A 25,565-nucleotide genomic window follows, 5' to 3' on the forward strand; every position below is an offset into this window, starting at 1 on the left:
GCGTCGGCTCCAGTGTTCGGAACAGTTTGTTCCTGTCACGCCCCCTCCCATAGGCTTGCATTGAGGGGGCGAGGTGTGACGCCATGAGGGGGAGGGGCTATGACATCACGAGCTCTCGGAGCCGGCTCCAACGTTCGGAACAGTTTGTTCCAGTTTGTTCCTGTCACACCCCCTCCCAAAGACTTGCATTAAGGGGGCGGGACGCGACGTCACGAGCTCCCGGCGCCAGCGTTCGGAACAGTTTGTTCCTGTCACACCCCCTCCCATAGACTTGCATTGAGGGGGCGGGGCTATGACGTCACAAGCTCCCGGCGCCAGTGTTCGGAACAGTTTGTTCTAAACGCTGAGCAGCGGAGTACCCCTTGAAATAACAAACCTGCATCACATGTTCCTATATAAGCACGATGTGTGTAAAGTACTACATTCCACATAAGGCTTCATATTCACAGCATTATGTATCTGGACCAGCCCTTGGTAAGCAGCCATTGCACGTACACGCATACAGAGCCGCTGCCAGGATTCTTCTGCTGATAACATGGGATTGTCAGGTTCCCTTACCATGGCCGATCTTCCTGGCACTTCTACAGCAAACACGTTCAGTCCTCGGCTGCTGGCGCAATTCTTGCTCTGATCCGTATTTACCTCCACCACAATCTTCTTATCAGACTGGGGACAGAAAAGCAGAGTCACCATGTGTAACGTAGATTAAACACATCATTTATGGTAATAGACAGAACAATGTCACTTTAGATAAGTGACCCTTTAACCCCTTAAAGTGGTACTCCGCCCCTAGACATCTTATCCCTTTATCCTATTTAATTGACATGATCAGAGCTATGCCAATCCTGGCAGCCGTGAAGGGAGAGTAGGGTATTACAGCAATCCAACCACTGGGGTACAGCACCAACCCCCCCCCCCCTAACTTGATCACCTTTGTGTACTAGTATGTCAGTGTGTTTTGTGTATCTGAGGTCCTTTAAGGGGTACTCCGCCCCTAGACATCTTATCCCCTATAGAAAGGATAGAGGAGAAGATGTCTGATCCATAGGATAGGGGATAAAATGTCTGATCCATAGGATAGGGGATAAGATGCCTGACCCAAAGGATAGAGGATAAGATGTCTGATCCATAGGATAGGGGATAAGATGTCTGATCCATAGGATAGGGGATAAGATGTCTGATCCATAGGATAGGGGATAAGATGTCTGATCTATAGGATAGGGGATAAGATGTCTGATCCATAGGATAGGGGATAAGATGCCTGATCCAAAGGATAGGGGATAAGATGCCTGATCCATAGGATAGGAGGATAAGATGTCTGACCCAAAGAATAGGGGATAAGATGTCTGATCCATAGGATAGGGGATAAGATGTCTGATCTATAGGATAGAGGATAAGATGTCTGATCCATAGGATAGGGGGATAAGATGTCTGATCCATAGGATAGGGGGATAAGATGTCTGATCCATAGGATAGGGGGATAAGATGTCTGATCCATAGGATAGGGGATAAGATGTCTGATCTATAGGATAGGGGGATAAGATGTCTGACCCAAAGAATAGGGGATAAGATGTCTGATCCATAGGATAGGGGATAAGATGTCTGATCTATAGGATAGGGGATAAGATGTCTGATCCATAGGATAGGGGATAAGATGCCTGATCCATAGGATAGGGGATAAGATGTCTGATCCATAGGATAGGAGGATAAGATGTCTGACCCAAAGAATAGGGGATAAGATGTCTGATCCATAGGATAGGGGATAAGATGTCTGATCTATAGGATAGGGGATAAGATGTCTGATCCATAGGATAGGGGATAAGATGTCTGATCTATAGGATAGGTGATAAGATGTCTGATCCAAAGGATAGGGGGATAAGATGTCTGATCCATAGGATAGGGGGATAAGATGTCTGATCCATAGGATAGGGGATAAGATGTCTGATCCAAAGGATAGGGGATAAGATGTCTGATCCAAAGGATAGGGGGATAAGATGTCTGATCCAAAGGATAGGGGATAAGATGTCTGATCCATAGGATAGGGGATAAGATGTCTGATCCATTGGATAGGGGATAAGATGTCTGATCCATAGGATAGAGGATAAGATGTCTGATCCATAGGATAGGGGATAAGATGTCTGATCCATAGGATAGGGGATAAGATGTCTGATCCATAGGATAGGGGAGAAGATGTCTGATCCATAGGATAGGGGATAAGATGCCCGATCCATAGGATAGGGGATAAGATGCCTGATCCATAGGATAGGGGGATAAGATGTCTGATCCATAGGATAGGGGGATAAGATGACTGATCCATAGGATAGGGGGATAAGATGACTGATCCATAGGATAGGGGATAAGATGTCTGATTCATAGGATAGGGGATAAGATGTCTAATCCAAAGGATAGGGGATAAGATGTCTGACCCATAGGATAGGGGATAAGATGCCTGATCCATAGGATAGGGGGATAAGATGTCTGATCCATAGGATAGGGGGATAAGATGACTGATCCATAGGATAGGGGGATAAGATGACTGATCCATAGGATAGGGGATAAGATGTCTGATTCATAGGATAGGGGATAAGATGTCTAATCCAAAGGATAGGGGATAAGATGTCTGACCCATAGGATAGGGGATAAGATGCCTGATCCATAGGATAGGGGGATAAGATGTCTGATCCATAGGATAGGGGGATAAGATGACTGATCCATAGGATAGGGGGATAAGATGACTGATCCATAGGATAGGGGATAAGATGTCTGATTCATAGGATAGGGGATAAGATGTCTAATCCAAAGGATAGGGGATAAGATGTCTGACCCATAGGATAGGGGATAAGATGTCTGATCCATAGGATAGGGGATAAGATGTCTGATCCATAGGATAGGGGATAAGATGTCTGATCCATAGGATAGGGGGATAAGATGTCTGATCCATAGGATAGGGGATAAGATGTCTGATCCATAGGATAGGGGATAAGATGTCTGATCCATAGGATAGGGGATAAGATGTCTGATCCATAGGATAGGGGATAAGATGCCTGATCCATAGGATAGGGGGATAAGATGTCTGACCCAAAGGATAGGGGATAAGATGTCTGATCCAAAGGATAGGGGATAAGATGTCTGATCCATAGGATAGGGGATAAGATGTCTGATCCATAGGATAGGGGATAAGATGTCTGACCCAAAGGATAGGGGATAAGATGTCTGATCCATAGGATAGGGGGATAAGATGTCTGATCCAAAGGATAGGGGGATAAGATGTCTGACCCATAGGATAGGGGATAAGATGTCTGACCCAAAGGATAGGGGATAAGATGTCTGATCCATAGGATAGGGGGATAAGATGTCTGATCCATAGGATAGGGGGATAAGATGTCTGACCCAAAGGATAGGGGATAAGATGTCTGATCCAAAGGATAGGGGATAAGATGTCTGATCCATAGGATAGGGGATAAGATGTCTGATCCATAGGATAGGGGATAAGATGTCTGACCCAAAGGATAGGGGATAAGATGTCTGATCCATAGGATAGGGGGATAAGATGTCTGATCCATAGGATAGGGGGATAAGATGTCTGATCCATAGGATAGGGGATAAGATGTCTGATCCAAAGGATAGAGGATAAGATGTCTGATCCATAGGATAGGGGGATAAGATGTCTGATCCAAAGGATAGGGGATAAGATGTCTGATCCATAGGATAGGGGATAAGATGTCTGATCCATAGGATAGGGGGATAAGATGTCTGATCCAAAGGATAGGGGATAAGATGTCTGATCCATAGGATAGGGGATAAGATGTCTGACGATCCCCTATAGAAAGGATAGAGGAGAAGATGTCTGATCCATAGGATAGGGGATAAAATGTCTGATCCATAGGATAGGGGGATAAGATGCCTGACCCAAAGGATAGAGGATAAGATATCTGACCCAAAGGATAGGGGATAAGATGTCTGATCCATAGGATAGGGGATAAGATGCCTGATCCAAAGGATAGGGGATAAGATGCCTGATCCATAGGATAGGGGATAAGATGTCTGATCCATAGGATAGGAGGATAAGATGTCTGACCCAAAGAATAGGGGATAAGATGTCTGATCCAAAGGATAGGGGGATAAGATGTCTGATCCATAGGATAGGGGGATAAGATGTCTGATCCAAAGGATAGGGGGATAAGATGTCTGATCCAAAGGATAGGGGATAAGATGTCTGATCCATAGGATAGGGGATAAGATGTCTGATCCATTGGATAGGGGATAAGATGTCTGATCCATAGGATAGAGGATAAGATGTCTGATCCATAGGATAGGGGATAAGATGTCTGATCCATAGGATAGGGGATAAGATGTCTGATCCAAAGGATAGGGGAGAAGATGTCTGATCCAAAGGATAGGGGAGAAGATGTCTGATCCATAGGATAGGGGATAAGATGCCCGATCCATAGGATAGGGGATAAGATGCCTGATCCATAGGATAGGGGGATAAGATGTCTGATCCATAGGATAGGGGGATAAGATGACTGATCCATAGGATAGGGGGATAAGATGACTGATCCATAGGATAGGGGATAAGATGTCTGATTCATAGGATAGGGGATAAGATGTCTAATCCAAAGGATAGGGGATAAGATGTCTGACCCATAGGATAGGGGATAAGATGTCTGATCCATAGGATAGGGGATAAGATGTCTGATCCATAGGATAGGGGGATAAGATGTCTGATCCATAGGATAGGGGGATAAGATGTCTGATCCATAGGATAGGGGATAAGATGTCTGATCCACAGGATAGGGGATAAGATGTCTGATCCATAGGATAGGGGATAAGATGCCTGACCCAAAGGATAGGGGATAAGATGTCTGATCCAAAGGATAGGGAGATAAGATGACTGATCCAAAGGATAGGGGATAAGATGTCTGATCCATAGGATAGGGGATAAGATGTCTGATCCATAGGATAGGGGATAAGATGTCTGACCCAAAGGATAGGGGGATAAGATGTCTGATCCATAGGATAGGGGATAAGATGTCTGATCCATAGGATAGGGGGATAAGATGTCTGATCCAAAGGATAGGGGATAAGATGTCTGATCCATAGGATAGGGGATAAGATGTCTGATCCAAAGGATAGGGGATAAGATGTCTGATCCATAGGATAGGGGGATAAGATGTCTGATCCAAAGGATAGGGGATAAGATGTCTGATCCATAGGATAGGGGATAAGATGTCTGATCCATAGGATAGGGGGATAAGATGTCTGATCCAAAGGATAGGGGATAAGATGTCTGATCCATAGGATAGGGGATAAGATGTCTGATCCATAGGATAGGGGATAAGATGTCTGATCCATAGGATAGGGGGATAAGATGTCTGATCCAAAGGATAGGGGATAAGATGTCTGATCCATAGGATAGGGGATAAGATGTCTGATCCATAGGATAGGGGATAAGATGTCTGATCCAAAGGATAGGGGATAAGATTTCTGATCCATAGGATAGGGGGATAAGATGTCTGATCCAAAGGATAGGGGATAAGATGTCTGACCCAAAGGATAGGGTGATAAGATGCCTGATCCAAAGGATAGGGGATAAGATGTGTGATCCATAGGATAGGGGATAAGATGTCTGATCCATAGGAAAGGGGGATAAGATGTCTGATCCATAGGATAGGGGATAAGATGCCTGATCCAAAGGATAGGGGATAAGATGTCTGATCCATAGGATAGAGGATAAGATGCCTGATCCATAGGATAGGGGATAAGATGCCTGATCCATAGGATAGGGGATAAGATTTCTGATCCATAGGATAGGGGATAAGATGTCTGATCCAAAGGATAGAGGATAAGATGTCTGATCCATAGGATAGGGGATAAGATGCCTGATCCATAGGATAGGGGAGAATAGGTTTGATCCATAGGATAGGGGATAAGATGTCTGATCCAAAGGATAGGGGATAAGATGTATGATCCATAGGATATGGGATAAGATGTCTGATCCAAAGGATAGGGGGATAAGATGTCTGATCCATAGGATAGAGGATAAGATGTCTGATCCATAGGATAGGGGGATAAGATGTCTGACCCAAAGGATAGGGGGATAAGATGTCTGATCCATAGGATAGAGGATAAGATGTCTGATCCATAGGATAGGGGATAAGATTTCTGATCCATAGGATAGGGGATAAGATGTCTGATCCATAGGATAGGGGGATAAGATGTCTGACCCAAAGGATAGGGGGATAAGATGTCTGATCCATAGGATAGAGGATAAGATGTCTGATCCAAAGGATAGGGGGGTAAGATGTCCGATCTAAAGGATAGGGGATAAGATGTCTGATCCATAGGATAGAGGATAAGATGTCTGATCCAAAGGATAGGGGATAAGATGTCTGATCCATAGGATAGGGGATAAGATGTCTGATCCATAGGATAGGGGATAAGATGCCTGATCCAAAGGATAGGGGATAAGATGCCTGATCCAAAGGATAGGGGATAAGATGTCTGATCCATAGGATAGGGGATAAGATGTCTGATCCATAGGATAGGGGATAAGATGCCTGATCCAAAGGATAGGGGATAAGATGCCTGATCCAAAGGATAGGGGATAAGATGTCTGATCCATAGGATAGGGGATAAGATGCCTGATCCATAGGATAGGGGAGAAGATGTTTGATCCATAGGATAGGGGATAAGATGTCTGATCCAAAGGATAGAGGATAAGATGTCTGATCCATAGGATAGGGGATAAGATGTCTGATCCATAGGATAGGGGAGAAGATGTCTGATCCATAGGATAGGGGATAAGATGTCTGATCCATAGGATAGGGGAGAAGATGTCTGATCCATAGGATAGAGGATAAGATGTCTGATCCAAAGGATAGGGGATAAGATGTCTGATCCAAAGGATAGGGGATAAGATGTCTGATCCATAGGATAGGGGGATAAGATGTCTAATCTAAAGGATAGGGGATAAGATGTCTGATCCAAAGGATAGGGGGATAAGATGTCTGATCCATAGGATAGGGGGATAAGATGTCTGACCCAAAGGATAGGGGGATAAGATGTCTGATCCAAAGGATAGGGGGATAAGATGCCTGATCCATAGGATAGGGGATAAGATGTCTGATCCATAGGATAGGGGATAAGATGTCTGATCCATAGGATAGGGGGATAAGATGTCTGATCCATAGGATAGGGGGATAAGATGTCTGATCCATAGGATAGGGAGATAAGATGTCTGATCCATAGGATAGGGAGATAAGATGTCTGATCCATAGGAAAGGGGGATAAGATGTCTGATCCATAGGATAGAGGATAAGATGTCTGATCCAAAGGATAGAGGATAAGATGTCTGATCCATAGGATAGGGGGATAAGATGTCTGATCCATAGGATAGGGGATAAGATGTCTGATCCATAGGATAGAGGATAAGATGTCTGATCCATAGGATAGGGGAAAAGATGTCTGATCCAAAGGATAGGGGATAAGATGTCTGATCCATAGGATAGGGGATAAGATGTCTGATCCATAGGATAGGGGATAAGATGTCTGATCCAAAGGATAGAGGATAAGATGTCTGATCCATAGGATAGGGGATAAGATGTCTGATCCATAGGATAGGAGGATAAGATGTCTGATCCATAGTATAGAGGATAAGATGTCTGATCCAAAGGATAGGGGATAAGATGCCTGATCCATAGGATAGGGGGATAAGATGTCTGTTCCATAGGATAGGGGGATAAGATGTCTGATCCATAGAATAGAGGATAAGATGTCTGATCCATAGGATAGGGGGATAAGATGCCTGACCCATTGGATAGAGGATAAGATGTCTGATCCAAAGGATAGGGGATAAGATGTCTGATCCATAGGATAGGGGATAAGATGCCTGATCCATAGGATAGAGGATAAGATGTCTGATCTATAGGATAGGGGATAAGATGTCTGATCTATAGGATAGGGGATAAGATGTCTGATCCAAAGGATAGAGGATAAGATGTCTGATCTATAGGATAGGGGATAAGATGTCTGATCCATAGGATAGGGGATAAGATGCCTGATCCATAGGATAGGGGATAAGATGTCTGATCCAAAGGATAGGGGATAAGATGTCTGATCCATAGGATAGGGGATAAGATGTCTGATCCATAGGATAGGGGGTAAGATGTCTGATCCATAGGATAGGGGATAAGATGTCTGATCCATAGGATAGGGGATAAGATGTCTGATCCATAGGATAGGGGATAAGATGTCTGATCCATAGGATAGGGGATAAGATGTCTGATCCATAGGATAGGGGATAAGATGTCTGATCCATAGGATAGGGGATAAGATGTCTGATCCAAAGGATAGGGGATAAGATGTCTGATCCATAGGATAGGGGGATAAGATGTCTGATCCAAAGGATAGGGAGATAAGATGTCTGATCCATAGGATAGGGGGATAAGATGTCTGATCCATAGGATAGGGGATAAGATGTCTGATCCAAAGGATAGGGGATAAGATGTCTGATCCATAGGATAGGGGATAAGATGTCTGACCCAAAGGATAGGGGATAAGATGTCTGATCCATAGGATAGGGGATAAGATGCCTGATCCATAGGATAGGGGATAAGATGTCTGATCCATAGGATAGGGGGATAAGATGTCTGATCCATAGGATAGGGGATAAGATGTCTGATCCATAGGATAGGGGATAAGATGTCTGATCCATAGGATAGGGGGATAAGATGTCTGATCCATAGGATAGGGGATAAGATGTCTGATCCATAGGATAGAGGATAAGGTGTCTGATCCATAGGATAGGGGGATAAGATGTCTGATCCATAGGATAGGGGATAAGATGTCTGATCCATAGGATAGGAGATAAGATGTCTGATCCATAGGATAGGGGGATAAGATGTCTGATCCATAGGATAGGGGATAAGATGTCTGATCCATAGGATAGGGGATAAGATGTCTGATCCATAGGATAGGGGGATAAGATGTCTGATCCATAGGATAGGGGATAAGATGTCTGATCCATAGGATAGAGGATAAGATGTCTGATCCATAGGATAGGGGGATAAGATTTCTGATCCAAAGGATAGAGGATAAGATGTCTGATCCATAGGACAGGGGATAAGATGTCTGATCCAAAGAATAGGGGGATAAGATGTCTGATCCATAGGATAGAGGATAAGATGTCTGATCCATAGGATAGAGGATAAGATGTCTGATCCATAGGATAGGGGGATAAGATGTCTGATCGCAGGAGTCCCGCCGCTGGGGACCCCTGCGATCTTCCTGCTACATCCGGTGTTAGTTTAGAGCGCCGGAGACTCGTGATGTCACGGCCGTGCCCCCGGAATGTAAGTCTATGGGAGGGTACGGACGTGACATCACGAGCCTCCGGCGCTCTAAACGAACACTGCATGCAGCAGGGAGATTGCTGGGGTCCCCAGTGGTGGGACCCCCGCGATCAGACATCATGTCCCCTATTCTTTAGTAGGGGATAAGATGTCTAGGGGCGGAGTACCCCCTTAAAGTACTATTACATCAATGTGCAGGAAAATGTTAAAGGAGTTTTTCCCCCATCTTAGCATATAATTAGGATGGGCCATACATTACTGATTGGTGGTGGTCTGTCTGCCGGGTACACCACAAAACCTCCCATTGAATCTATGGTTATCAGTGGACTCTTACACACCTTGTTTTCAATGACAGAAGAGACGCGCGTGTCGTTCTTATAGGTGTAGACGATGACGTTTTCACAGCCGTCCATGGGTTTTCCGTCCCCTTTGAGAATGACAGATTTACACAGAACCTTCTGCAGGAGGCGACTGCTGGATTCCAGGCTGACGGCCTTAAGCTTGGGCTTAGTCTTCTCGGCATACAAGTCGATGATAAAAGGACAGGCCTGCGGTGTGAAATAACACGGTTAGAACAAGACATATATATATATATATATATATATATATATATATATACATATACAGAGAGAGAGAGAGAAAAGAGAGAGAGAGAGAAAAGAGAGAGAGAGAGAGAGAGAGAAGAGAGAAGAAAGAGAGGGAAGAGAGAGAGAGAACAGAGAGCAGCGTTTCCAAACCAGTGCTTCTCCAGCAGTTGCAAAACTACAATTCCTAAAATGCCCGGACAGCCAAAGGCTGGGCACAGGGCCGGCTCTGCCTATAGGCAAAATAGGCAGCCGCCTAGAGTGCCCTCTTGATGGGGGTGCCGCTCTGCCTGTCACAAGAAAGTTAGACAACCAGCATCCAAACCACTCGCCAGCAGCATGAGGAGGAGGTTTGTTACAGTGTGTCACCCCAGGAGTAAGGAGATTACATGAGGAGGAGGTTTGTTACAGTGTGTCACCCCAGGAGTAAGGAGATTACATGAGGAGGAGGTTTGTTACAGTGTGCGACCCCAGTAGTAAGGAGATTACATGAGGAGGGGGTTTGTTACAGTGTGTCACCCCAGTAGTAAGGAGATTACATGAGGAGGGGGTTTGTTACAGTGTGTCACCCCAGTAGTAAGGAGATTACATGAGGAGGAGGCCTGTTACAGGGTGTCACACCAGTAGTAAGGAGATTACATGAGGAGGTGGTTTGTTACAGTGTGTCACCCCAGTAGTAAGGAGATTAAATGGGGAGGAGGTTTGTTACAGTGCGTCACCCCAGTAGTAAGAAGATTTCAAGAGGAGGTTTGTTACAGTGTGTCACCCCAGGAGTAAGGAGATTACATGAGGAGGAGGTTTGTTACAGTGTGTCACCCCAGGAGTAAGGAGATTACATGAGGAGGAGGTTTGTTACAGTGTGTCACCCCAGTAGTAAGGAGATTACATGAGGAGGTTTGTTACAGTGTGTCACCCCAGGAGTAAGGAGATTACATGAGGAGGAGGTTTGTTACAGTGTGTCACCCCAGTAGTAAGGAGATTACATGAGGAGGAGGTCTGTTACAGTGTGTCACACCAGTAGTAAGGAGATTACATGAGGAGGAGGTTTGTTACAGTGTGTCACCCCAGTAGTAAGAAGATTTCAAGAGGAGGTTTGTTACAGTGTGTCACCCCAGTAGTAAGGAGATTTCATGAGGAGGTTTGTTACAGTGTGTCACCCCCAGTAGTAAGGAGATTACATGAGGAGGAGGCTTGTTACAGTGTGTCACCCCAGTAGAAAGGAGATTACATGAGGAGGTTTGTTACAGTGTGTCCCCCCAGTAGTAAGAAGATTACATGAGGGGGTTTGTTACAGTGTGTCACCCCAGTAGTAAGGAGATTACATGAGGAGAAGGTTTGTTACAGTGTGTTAACCCAATAGTAAGGTGATTACATGAGGAGGAGGTTTGTTACAGTGTGTCACCCCAGGAGTAAGGAGATTACATGAGGAGGAGGTTTGTTACAGTGTGTCACCCCAGTAGTAAGGAGATTACATGAGGAGGAGGTTTGTTACAGTGTGTTAACCCAATAGTAAGGTGATTACATGAGGAGGAGGTTTGTTACAGTGTGTCACCCCAGTAGTAAGGAGATTACATGAGGAGAAGGTTTGTTACAGTGTGTTAACCCAATAGTAAGGTGATTACATGAGGAGGAGGTTTGTTACAGTGTGTCACCCCAGGAGTAAGGAGATTACATGAGGAGGAGGTTTGTTACAGTGTGTCACCCCAGTAGTAAGGAGATTACATGAGGAGGAGGTCTGTTACAGTGTGTCACACCAGTAGTAAGGAGATTACATGAGGAGGAGGTTTGTTACAGTGTGTCACCCCAGTAGTAAGAAGATTTCAAGAGGAGGTTTGTTACAGTGTGTCACCCCAGTAGTAAGGAGATTTCATGAGGAGGTTTGTTACAGTGTGTCAACCCAGTAGTAAGTAGGGGTGTGAATCGCCAAGAATTTGGCGATTCGATTCGAATCGCGATACCAGTGTGGCGATTCGATATATCCCGATATATCGCGATACCGTCTAGGTGACGATACATCGCGATATATCGCCCACCTGGGAGCATTCATAGATCCCAATAGACGCCGCTGTCAGCTAGTACTCCGGCGCGCACTTTTCTCATGTTATCCCGTCCGGGCTGCAAAATAAAATAAAACGCACTTTATCTTACCTGCCAACGAGCCCGCGGAGCTCCGGTACAGGTGTTCGGTCCCCCAGTAGTAAGGTGGGGCGTGTCAAAGGGTGGGCCAATGGGCGGAGTCAAGGGTGTGGCAAAATTAGCTTTTGCCTAGGGCAGTGGTCGGCAAGCTGCGGCTCGCGAGCCACATGCGGCTCTTCACACACTTTAATGCGGCTCCATGGTGGAGCGGGAGATGTCAGCTGTCCCGCTCCACCACTCCGTCACCTTTCACACACGCTTCGGGCTGCGGCTTCTCCGTTCTTGAAGTGTCAGTAACAGCCGCAGGGACGCCATCCACGGCAGGCCGGCGCGATGACATCACATTATCGCGCCGGCGGCCGGAAATCACATCCCTGAGGCTGTTACTGACACTTCAAGAACGGAGCAGCCGCAGCGTGTGAGAAAGGTGACGGGTGTGAGAAGGGGGGAAGCAAATAAGTGAGGGGCACATGTCAGGGGGGGCATTATATCTGAGGGGCACAGGACAGAGGGCATTATATATGAGGGGCACATGGCAGAGGGGCATTATATGTGGGGGCAAATGACAGGACCCCGCCTCCCCTGTCATGTGCCCATATAATGCCCCCCTGTCATGTGCCCCTTATATATAATGCCCTCTGTCCTGTGCCCCTCAGATATAATGCCCTCTGTCCTGTGCCCCTCAGATATAATGCCCCATGTCCTGTGCCCCTCGCATATAATGCACCCTGAGGGGCACATTATAGGGGGGCATATGTCAGGGGGCATTATATGTGGGGGCACATGACGGGGGGCATTATAAGTGAGGGGCACATGTCAGGGGGGCATTATATTGTGAGGGGCACAGGACATGGGGTATTATATATAAAGGGCAAATGTCAGGGGGGGGGATTATATATGAGGGGCACATGGCAGGGGGGCATTATATGTGGGGGCAAATGACAGGACCCCCCCCCTGTCATGTGCCCATATAATGCCCCCCTGTAATGTGCCCCTTATATATAATGCCCTCTGTCCTGTGCCCCTCAGATATAATGCCCCATGTCCTGTGCCCCTTGTATATAATGCACCCTGAGGGGCACATGACAGGGGGGCATTATATGTGAGGGGCACAAGTCAGGGGGGCATTATATCTGGGGCACAGGACATGGGGTATTATATATAAGGGGCACATGTCAGGGGGCATTATATATGAGGGGCACATGGCAGGGGGGCATTATATGTGAGGGCAAATGACAAATGACGTCACGCCCTGACCCCTCAATGCAAGTCTATGGGAGGGGGCGTGACGTCTGCCACGCCCCCTCCCATAGACTTGCATTGAGGGGGAGGGGCGTGACATCGTGAAGGGGCGTGGCTATGACGTCAAGAGCTCCCGGCACCGGCTCCAGCGTTTAGAACAGTTTGTGCCAAACGCTGAGCAGCGGAGTTCCCCTTTAAAGGACTATATGAGACCCATTAGATGATAATGTCAGATTAAAGGATCGTTCACATGATCACCTCTGTCATTTCCAGCGCTTTATTGTAGCCCATGGATTGAAGCGTCACCCACAGGTCACTGGGGTCTCCTTCTCGGTCATTGGCCTCCATCAGGTTGAGATCCGTGAAGCCTTTTCTTGTTAACTCGTTCTTCTTGGTTTCAAAGTTCTCTGTTAGAACACAAAATATATAAAAAAAACACATCAACACTGCGGGAAGGATAAAGGGGCTGTCCAGGAACAGAAAATCAGAGCTGATTTCTTCAAAAAACAACGCCACACTTGTCCTCAGGTTGGATGTGGTATTGCAACTTGGCTCCTTTCACTTCAATAGAACTGAGCTGCAATGCCACACCCAACCTGAGGACAGGTGAGGCGCTGTATTAGGAAGAAATCGGCTCTATTGTGCTAATCCTGGAAAAAATCCATGTAACTCCTTAACCCCTTAAGGACCAGGCCATTTTTCACTGTAGGACCGGAGCGTTTTGTGCACATCTGACCACTGTCACTTTAAGCATTAATAACTCTGGAATGCTTCTACCTTTCATTCTGATTCCGTGATTATTTTTTCGTGACATATTCTACTTTATGCTAGTGGTAAAATTTTGTCGATACTTGCATCATTTCTTGGTGAAAAATTCCAAAATTTGATGAAAAAATTTAAAATTTTGCATTTTTCTAACTTTGAAGCTCTCTGCTTGTAAGGAAAATAAACATTCTAAATAAATTATATTTTGATACCCAAATACAATATGTCTACTTTATGTTTGCATCATAAAGGTGACAAGTTTTTACTTTTGGAAGACATCAGAGGGCTTCAAAGTTCAGCAGCAATTTTCCAATTTTTCACAAAATTTTCGAAATCAGAATTTTTCATGGACCAGTTCAGGTTTGAAGTGGATTTGAAGGGTCTTCATATTAGAAATACCCCACAAATGACCCCATTATAAAAACTGCACCCCCCAAAGTATTCAAAATGACATTCAGTAAGTGTGTTAACTCTTTAGGTGTTTCACAGGAATAGCAGCAAAGTGAAGGAGAAAATTCAAAATCTTCATTTTTTACACTCGCATGTTCTTGTAGACCCAATTTTTGAATTTTTACAAGGGGTAAAAGGAGAAAAATAATCTCAAAATGCGTAACCCAATTCCTCTCGAGTAAGGAAATACCTCATATGTGTATGTCAAGTGTTCGGCGGGCGCAGTAGACGGCTCAGAAGGGAAGGAGCAACAATAGGATTTTGGAGAGTGAGTTTTTCGGAAATGGTTTTTGGGGAGCATGTCACATTTAGGAAGCCCCTATGGTACCAGAACAGCAGAAAACCCCCCACATGGCATACCATTTTGGAAACTACACCCCTCAAGGCACGTAACAAGGGGTCCAGTGAGCCTTAATACCCCACAGGTGTTTGACAACTTTTCGTTAAAGTCGGATGTGTAAATGAAAAAAAAAAAAATTTCACTAAAGTGCAGTTTTTTCCTCAAATTTACCATTTTTATAAAGGGTAATGGGAGAAAATGCCCCCCAAAATTTGTAACCCCATCTCTTCTGAGTATGGAAATACCCCATGTTAGGATGTAAAATGCTCTGCGGGCGAACTGCAATGCTCAGAAGAGAAGGAGTCACATTTGGCTTTTGGAAAGCAAATTTTGCTGAAATGTTTTTTTGGGGGCATGTCGCATTTAGGAAGCCACTATGGTGCCAGAACAGCAAAAATACCCACATGGCATACTATTTTGGAAACTACACCCCTCGAGGAACGTAACAAGGGGTACAGTGAGCTTTAACATCTCAAAGGTATTTAACTTTTTGTTAAAGTTGGATGTATAAATGAAAAAAAAAATTTTTTTTCACTAAAATGCTGGTTTTTCCCAAATTTTACATTTTTACAAGGGGTAATAGGAGAAAATTACCCCCAAAATTTGTAACCCCATTTCTTCTGAGTATGGAAATACCCCATGTGTGGACGTCAAGTGCTCTGCAGTCGAGCTACAATGCTCAGAAGAGGAGGAGCACCATTGAGCTTTTGAAGAGTGAATTTGTTTGGAATGGAAGTCAGGGGCCATGTGCGTTTACAAAGCCCCCCGTGGTACCAGAACTGTGGACCTCCCCACATGTGACCCCATTTTGGAAACTACACCCCTCACAGAATTTAATAAGGGGTGCAGTAAGCATTTACACCCCACTGGCATTTGACAGATCTTTGGAACAGTGGGCTGAGCAAATGAAAAATAAAATTTTTCATTTTCACAGACCACTGTTCCAAAAATCTGTCAGACACCTGTGGGGTGTAAATGCTCACTGTACCCCTTATTACATTAAATGAGGGGTGTAGTTTCCAAAATGGAGTCACATGTTGGGGGGTCCATTGTTCTGGCACTATGGGGGCTTTGTAAACACACGTGGCCTTCAATTCCGGACACATTTTCTCTTCAAAATCCCAATGGTGCTCCTTCTCTTCTGAGCATTGTAGTTCGCCCGCAGAGCACTTTACATCCACATATGGGGTATGTTCTTACTCAGAAGAAATGGGGTTACAAATTTTGGGGGGCTTTTTTTCCTATTTTCCCTTGTGAAAATGAAAAAAATGTAGTGAAAAAAATTTATTTTTTTCATTTTTCCATCCAACTTTAACGAAAATGTGTCAAACACCTGTGGGGTGTTAAGGCACACTATACCCCTTGTTACATTCCGTGATGGGTGTAGTTTCCAAAATGGGGTCACATGTGGGTATTTATTTTTTTGCGTTTATGTCAGAACCGCTGTAAAATTATCCACCCCAGTGCAAATCACCAATCTAGGCCTCAAATGTACATGGTGCGCTCTCACTCCTGAGCCTTGTTGTGCACCCGCAGATCATTTTACGCCCACATATGGGGTACTTCCGTACTCAGGAGAAATTGCGTTAAAAATGTTGGGGGTCTTCTTTTCCTTTTACCTCTTGTGAAAATAAAAAGTAAAGGGCAACACCAGCATGTTAGTGTAAAACATTAATTTTTTTACACTAACAGGCTGGTGTAGACCCCAACTTTTCCTTTTCATAAGGGGTAAAAGGAGAAAAAGCCCCCCAAAATTTATAGTGTAATTTCTCCCGAGTACGGAAATACCCCATATGTGGCCCTAAACTGTTGCCTTGAAATACGACAGGGCTCCAAAGTGAGAGAGCGCCATGCGCATTTGAGGACTAAATTAGGGATTGCATAGGGGTGGACATAGAGGTATTCTACACCAGTGATTCCCAAACAGGGTTCCTCCAGCTGTTGCTAAACTCCCAGCATGCCTGGACAGTCAGTGGCTGTCCGGAAATGCTGGGAGTTGTTGTTTTACAACAGCTGGAGGCTCCGTTTTGGAAACACTGCCGTAGAAGACGTTTTTAATTTTTATTGGGGGGACAGTGTAAGGGGGTGTATATGTAGTGTTTTACCCTTTATTTTGTGTTAGTGTAGTGTAGTGTTTTTAGGGTACATTCGCACTGGCGGAGATTTACAGTGAGTTCCCTGCTAGGAGTTTGCGCTGCGGCGAAAAACCTCCAGCAGTTTCAAAACTACAATTCCCAGCATGTACTGACAGACCGTGCATGCTGGGAGTTGTACTTTTGCAACAGCTGGAGGCCCACTGGTTGGAAAACCTTCAGTTAGGTTCTGTTATCTAACTCTATATTTTCCAAACAGTGTGTCTCCAGCTGTGGCAAAACTACAACTCTCAGCATGTAGTGATCGCTGTTGGGAGATGTAGTTATACCACAGGTGGAGGGATTGCAACTACAACTCCCAGCATGCTGGGATTTGCAGTTTTGCAACATCTGGAGAGCTACAGTATAGAGACCACTGCAAACTGTGGCCCTCCAGATGCTGCAAAACTGCAAATCCCAGCATGCCCAGACAGCAAACAGTTGTGTGAGCATGCTAGGAGTTGTAGTTTTGCATGATCTGGAGGGCTATAGTTCAGAGACTACCATATAGTGATCTCAAACTGTAGCCTTCCAGCTGTTGCAAAACTACAAATCCCAGCATGCCCAAACAGCTGTCTGGGCATGCTGGGAGTTTTAGTTTTGCAACATCAGGAGTGCTACAGTATAGAGACCACTGTATAGTGGTCTCAGACTGTAGCCCTCCAGATGTTGCTAGGCAACTTTCCGGCTTCCGTCGGATCCATGGAGCCAGCTGCACGACATTGCCGCCCGCCGATCTCAGACACTGATCGGCGCCCGCAGCCTCCGGAGGGGTAAGTGGACCTTCGGCGTTCGGTCCCCCGTTCTGCCCCGCCTATTGTGGGTGGGCAGGACGGGGAAAACGAAAGTTAACCCCCCCGCGCCCGATCTGCTATTGGTGGTCGCGTGTAGACCACCAATAGCAGGGATAGGAGGGGTGGCACCCTCCTCACTCCTATCCCTTCAGGGGGATTGTGGGTGTCTTAGACAACCGCGATCCCCCTTATATTCCGGGTCACCGGGTCACCATAGACCCGTAATCTATGGCAAAACCAGAAAAAAAACTATTGTGGGGCTAAATTGAAAAATAAAATAAAAAACGGCATTTTGTAACTTTTGGGGGCTTCAGATTCTACGCAGAGCACTTTTTTTGAAAAAAATTGCACCTTATCCTAATTCCTTAGGTCCATACGAATAAAATGATACCCACCTTATATAGGTTTGATTTTGTTTTACTTCTGTTAAACAATTATAATTTTATGCAAAAAGATTAGTAGGTTAAAAATTTCCTCTTTTGAGCCCTATAAGTTTTTTATTTTTTCCATAAACGGGGCTATATAAGGGCTCATTTATAGGGCGATGATCTGAAGTTTTTATCGGTACCATTTTTGTTTTAATGGGACCTTTTGATAGGTTTGTATGAATTTTTTTAGGGTATAAAAAGTGACCATGAATACGCAATTTTGGATATTGGTATTTTTTTTTACGTATACTCCATTGACCGTGCAGTTTAAGTAACGTTATATTTTTATAGTTCAGACATTTACGCACGCGGCGATACCACATATGTTTATTTGTATTATGTTTATATATTTTTTATACAGAATTTGGGAAAAGGGGGTGATTTCAACTTTTAATAAGGAAGGGATTAATGTGTTTTTTTTTAACTTTTATTAAACTTTTTTTTTTTTACACTTTATTAGCGCTTTATTAGGGGACTTTTAGGAGGAATTATTAGATTAGAATCATTAGATTCCTCAGACAGATCAATACAGTTCCATAGAACTCCATTGATCTGTGTGCTCTGCACTCGATTAATAAAGCCTGGTCCTACCGGGCTTTATCAATCTCAGAGCAGGACCAGTAGAGGATGAGAGGTAAGACCTCCGGCTACCTCAGCAGTGGACCGCCCACCTGCGATCACGCTGCCGGGGGCGATCAACCCCATTGGACCACCAGGGAGTGTTTAAATGTGCCTTTAGAGGCCACTGTCAACTTTGACAGCGTCAATCTAAAGGGTTAATAGCCACCCGTGGCGATCGCCACATGTTGGCTATTAACACCGGCCCCCAGCTACAGGAATCAGCTGGGGGCCGGCCGGTATGGCGTGGGCTCGTGTCGGAAGCCCACGCCATACATGGTTAATGGCACAAGGACGCGTATACAACAAGTTAAAGAGGCCCTGTGACCAACCCCCAAAAATGAGATTGAGTTATCATTAAATATCGTAGGGCGCCCTGATCATACAAGTTTTTACAGTGTCTTGATACGTTCTTCCGTTCCTGAGATATGAGGGTTTATAGTTTGTCTGACAATTCAGGGAATCGGTCAGATGGGCGTAAACTTAATTTCAACAATGGGAGTGGCTATCAGGTGATGGGTGGGGTTATACAGTCAGGGGGAGTATATTAGACATATAAACCCCTCAATGTAGAACATACACACCCCCTGACTGTATGATCCCGCCCATCACCTGATATTGATTGATAAAATAAGGTTCACGCCCATCTGACTAATTTCCTAACTTATTGTCAGACACATTATAAACCTTCATATCTCAGGGACGGGAGAACATATGAAGGAACTGTTAACAGGTATGTGATCGGGGGACACTAATCTATTTAATGACAGTAACATTATATCATCTTCTATGTTATTCTGTAGTAAAATGCTGAGACTTGTATTACAGCAGCTTTAAAGTGTAGCCTTACTTATAACCAACCAGCGAGGCCAATAACAACATATGGGCACCTACCTTTTCCATATCAAGACTCAAAACTACAGGATCAATTTATATAGTTTGTATATAATTTACACGAAAAGCTTAGTTGGTGTATGTACTGATCCTGATTTATATCCTGTATTATACCCCAGAGCTGTACTCACTATTCTGCTGGTGAGGTCACTGTGTACATACATTACATTACTTATCCTGTACTGATCCTGAGTTATATCCTGCATTATACTCCAGAGCTGTACTCACTATTCTGCTGGTGAGGTCACTATGTACATACATTACATTACTTATCCTGTACTGATCCTGATTTATATCCTGTATTATACTCCAGAGCTGTACTCACTATTCTGCTGGTGAGGTCACTGTGTACATACATTACATTACTTATCCTGTACTGATCCTGAGTTATATCCTGTATTATACTCCAGAGCTGTACTCACTATTCTGCTGGTGAGGTCACTATGTACATACATTACATTACTTATCCTGTACTGATCCTGATTTATATCCTGTATTATACTCCAGAGCTGTACTCACTATTCTGCTGGTGGGGTCACTGTGTACATACATTACATTACTTATCCTGTACTGATCCTGAGTTATATCCTGTATTATACTCCAGAGCTGTACTCACTATTCTGCTGGTGAGGTCACTGTGTACATACATTACATTACTTATCCTGTACTGATCCTGAGTTATATCCTGTATTATACTCCAGAGCTGTACTCACTATTCTGCTGGTGAGGTCACTGTGTACATACATTACATTACTTATCCTGTACTGATCCTGATTTATATCCTGTATTATACTCCAGAGCTGTACTCACTATTCTGCTGGTGAGGTCACTGTGTACATACATTACATTACTTATCCTGTACTGATCCTGATTTATATCCTGTATTATACTCCAGAGCTGTACTCACTATTCTGCTGGTGAGGTCACTGTGTACATACATTACATTACTTATCCTGTACTGATCCTGATTTATATCCTGTATTATACTCCAGAGCTGTACTCACTATTCTGCTGGTGAGGTCACTGTGTACACACATTAGATTACTTATATGGTACTGATCCTGAGTTATATCCTGTATTATACCCCAGAGCTGTACTCACTATTCTGCTGGTGAGGTCACTGTGTACATACATTACATTACTTATCCTGTACTGATCCTGAGTTATATCCTGAGCTGCACTCACTATTCTGCTGCCCTTTTATATACAGATTATATTTTATCCTATCTTTTTCCTTTTTTATTGAACAGGACGTATAGAGTAATAATTCCGCAGCGCGTTCTGTTCATCTCGGGGACTCTGAATCTTTTCCCCCCATCATTTTATCTGCAGTATTTCTGAGGAGCAGAGGAATTAATAACAAAGTAAATGACGTTACGTTTTTTCCTCCGCAACGTCCAAGGAAAGAGCCCGGCTGTTAGCGGGTGATATTAAGGTCATATGATAATAAATGCTACCGCGCGCGGCCTTTATGCCGGCGGCTTTTTTTTTCACCATCTTGCTGAAAGGTTAAAAGAAAAGTAATTCAGTTCTAATGCATTCTTAATAGAAACCATAAAAATGCAAATGTTTGGCTCAGAATTAGTGGACTTTTTACAGCTCGTAATATAGCGTATTATCAGCAGGATAGTGCGACATATTTAAATCTGTTCCAAATTATCTCCCAATAACACACTTTTTCCCGTTAAACAACTGTATTAAGTGACTTCATTAATATAAAGGGGAGACAACTGCTGGCGAGATGGGAAGACGACGCGCGCAACATACAAAATAAAACACTGCGCACCTTTACAAACCTCCCAGGCGTCGTCATCGCACTTCTCGCCGCTGCTCCGCAACTCGAAGAAATTATATTCCTCCAGGCTCAGGAAGCCGTTCCCGTCTAAATCAATGATGTCAAACACGTCTGACAGAGCCGATCTGAAATGTAAGAGGGGGAGGGGGGGGGAAGACATTATTCCGCGCCGTAATACAGAAACGAGGAAAGTCAATCGTCGTTGTGGTTAAATTCAGTCTATTGTTCCCTGTCAGCAGCCATTTCTGGGATATTTTAAGAATAGATAGACAGAGATATTTATTTTTTCAAAAACAGCGCCACCCCTGTCCTCTGGTTGGTTGCGGTATTACAACTTGCCTCCATTCACTTCAATGGAACTGAGCTGCAATACTACGTACAACCTGAGGACAGGTGTAGCACTGTTTTTTGGAAGAAATCAGCTCTGTTTTTCTAATTTTGTATAACCCCTTTAAAAGGGAATGTATTATCTAGATCAGTGCTTCCCAAACAGGGTGCCTCCAGCTGTTGCAAAACTATAACTCCCAGCCTGCCTGGACAGCCGAAGGATGTCCTAAGGTTGTGTGGTATTACAACTTGGCTCTATTCAATTCAATGGAATTGAGCTGCAATACCGCGCACAACCTGAGGACAAGGGTGGCGCTGTTTTTTGAAGAAATCAGCTCTTCCAGGTATTCCAGGAAAAAACTTTTTTTTTTGTGGTGCTCTCACTGTGTTTGTGCAGCAACTGGGAAAACCACACACTTTACTGCAGCAGCAATTCCGCAAAATTTAACCCCTTAAAGACCCAGCCCATTTTGACCTTAAAGGGGTACTCCGGTGGAAAACTGGCTCCAGAAAGTTAAACAGATTTGTAAATGACTTCTATTAAAAAAAATCTCTGCTGGCATCACAACCACAGTGCTCTCTGCTGACATCTCTGTCCATTTTAGGAACTGTCCAGAGCAGCATATGTTTTCTATGGGGATTTTCTCCTACTCTGGACAGTTCTTAAAATGGACAGAGATGTCAGCAGAGAGCACTGTGGTCATGATGTCAGCAGAGAGCTCTGTGTTCCAAAAAGAAAAGAATTTCCTCTGTAGTATTCAGCAGCTAATAAGTACTGGAAGGATTGAGATTTTTTAATAGAAGTGATTTACAAATCTGTTTAAATTTCTTGCACCAGAAAGTTAAACAGATTTGTAAATTACTTCTATTAAAAAATCCTTTAAGGACAAGGCCAATTTAATTAAATTTTTTGCATTTTCGTTTTTTTTCCTCCTCGTCTTCTAAAAATCGTAACTCTCTTATATTTTCATCCACAGACTAGTATGAGGGCTTGTTTTTTGCACGACCAGTTGTCCGTTGTAAGGACATCACTCATTTTACCATAAAATGTATGGCGCAACCCAAAAAAATACTATTTGCCTGGGGAAATTAAAAATAAAACAGCAATTTTGCAAATTTTGGAAGGTTTCGTTTTCACGTCGTACAATTTACTGTAAAAATGACATATGATCTTTATTCTGTGGGTTAATACGATTAAAATGATACCCATGATTACAGACTTTTCTATTGTTATGCTTAAAAAAAAAAATCGCAAACTTTTTAACCAAATTAGTACGTTTAAAATCCCTCTATTTTGACGACCTATAACTTTTTCAATTTTCCGCATAAGCGGCGGTTTGAGGGCTAATTTTCTGCGCAGTGATCTGTAGTTTTTATTGGTACCATATTTGTGTATATAAAACTTCTAAAAGAAAATTTATAATTTTTTTTTAAATAAAATGTGACAAAAAAAGCAGCAATTTTTTACTTTTTTTATTTTATTTTACGTTCACCGCCGTTCATCGAAACGGAATCATTAACATTAGATTTTAATAGTTCGGACATTTATGCACGCGGGGATACCAAATATGTTTATTAATTATTTTTTTTACACATTTTTGGGGGTAAAATGGGAAAAAAAAAGGACATTTTACATTTTTATTGGGGGAGGGGATTTTTCAAATGTACCGCCGCACCAGGACATACATTTATGTCCTTGGTCATTAAGGGGTTAAAAAAAGTCTTTAATTTTACGGAATCCCATTGAAGTTTATTGGGCTTTAAATTTCAGCGGAATTCTGTATTTTGAGAACACAGAATTCTGCTGTAGTATGCCGCATTTCTGACGTTATTCCATTCAGCAACCACTGCGGAACGTAAAATCTGCGGAATTGCTGAAATTCCGCTGTCTGGCCATAGCCTCACAGCGACAGCTGCGTAACTCGTCGTAGGCAGAACTACAAATCTAACATTATCCCTCCACCTTTAAAAATTATATACGGTAGTTGTGAAAACTTACTGTCTGAATGTTAAGATGAAAAATTACCTGTCTGAACTGTAACCTATTGTGCTGCCACCTAGAGGTCCATATGAAAACTGCAATATTTGGCATTTACTGTTGCATGTCCGGGCATGCTGGGAGTTGTAGTTTTGCAACAGCTGGAGGCACACTGGTTGGTAACCACTGGCCTAAGGATGTAAGGGCATGCTGGGAGTTGTAGTTTTGCAACAGCTGGGGGCATACTGGTAAGGAAACACTGGCCTAAGGATGTCTGGACATGCTGGGAGTTGAAGTTATGTAGCAGCTGGAGGCACACTGGTTGGTAAACACTGGCCTAAGGATGTAAGGGCATGCTGGGAGTTGTAGTTTTGCAACAGCTGGAGGCACAGTGGTTAAGAAACACTGGCCTAATGATGTCTAGGCAAGCTGGGAGTTGTAGTTTTGCAACAGCTGGAGGCACACTGGTTGGTAAACACTGGCCTAAGGATGTAAGGGCATGCTGGGAGTTGTAGTTTTGCAACAGCTGGAGGCACAGTGGTTAAGAAACACTGGCCTAATGATGTCTAGGCAAGCTGGGAGTTGTAGTTTTGCAACAGCTGGAGGCACACTGGTTGGTAAACACTGGCCTAATGATGTCCGGGCAGGGCATACTAGGAGTTGTAGTTTTGCAACAGCTGGAGGCACCCTGGTTTGGAAACGCTGGCCTAAGGATGTCCGGGCATGGTGGGAGTTGTAGTTTTGCAACAGCTGGAGGCACAGTGATTGGGAAACACTGGCCTAAGGATGTCCGGGCATGGTGGGAGTTGTAGTTTTGCAACAGCTTGAGGCACAGTGGTTAAGAAACACTGGCCTAATGATGTCTGGGCATGCTGGGAGTTGTAGTTTTGCAAAGCTGGAGACACACTGGTTTGGAAACACTGGCCTAAGTATGTCCGGGCATGCTGGGAGTTGTAGTTTTGCAACAGCTGGAGGCACACAGGTTGGGAAACACTGCATTAACCCCTATTTTAGGTCACAGTGATTTATTTATTTTTTGTCGTGTCGCTCTTGATACACAACCCCCGTCTCGTTGTGATAAATGAAAACACATTCTGACGCTGCATTTCTTTTGTTCGTTATCAATGCACAGGGGTCCGGCACACGGCTGACATCACTCATGGCGTCTCATCACAGAGGAGTAAGGGAGGGCTGAAATACTGACCCAGAGGATCACTTTATAATGCTTCTTTTTATTACGGAGCGATAGCGCGGCTCTGGTCGTCCACCACCTGGAGCCTCGGACTTACCTAAACTCAGCGGTCAGCTGTAAATCCTCACTGTCGTCTCTATAAACCAGACGGGCTTCTTTTGTGACTGGTTTCTTATTCTTCCTCAGCCGGCAGCCTGTAGTAAATGGTATCAGGGTGTAGGAGCCGCCTCCGAGTTCACCTTTCCAGACGTAAGACTGTGAGCAAAAAACACGATTAAAGGGGTTATCCAGGAAAAAAACTTTTTTATATATATATATATATATATATATATATATATATATATATATATCAACTGGCTCCAGAAAGTTAAACAGATTTGTAAATTATTTCTATTGAAAAAAATCTTAATCCTTTCAGTACTTATGAGCTTCTGAAGTTGAGTTGTTCTTTTCTGTCTAAGTGCTCTCTGATGACACCTGTCTTGGGAAACGCCCAGTTTAGAAGCAAATCCCCATAGCAAACCTCTTCTAAACTGG

General features: G+C 43.9%; 1 protein-coding gene across 1 annotated transcript in view; it reads right to left on the reverse strand.

The window, feature by feature from the left end:
• The window catches only part of EFCAB7 (EF-hand calcium binding domain 7), a gene marked incomplete in the record, with an annotated part of 74,497 nt that overhangs the window by 6,197 nt on the left and 42,735 nt on the right, over positions 1–25,565 (reverse strand). The window contains 5 exon segments of the mRNA XM_056532855.1: positions 559–666; positions 9,692–9,901; positions 13,574–13,722; positions 21,523–21,656; positions 25,126–25,283. Of these exon segments, the coding sequence (XP_056388830.1) occupies positions 559–666; positions 9,692–9,901; positions 13,574–13,722; positions 21,523–21,656; positions 25,126–25,283 (759 nt within the window).

This window comes from Hyla sarda, chromosome 7 (genome assembly GCF_029499605.1).
Source record: "Hyla sarda isolate aHylSar1 chromosome 7, aHylSar1.hap1, whole genome shotgun sequence".
Lineage (NCBI taxonomy): Eukaryota > Metazoa > Chordata > Amphibia > Anura > Hylidae > Hyla > Hyla sarda.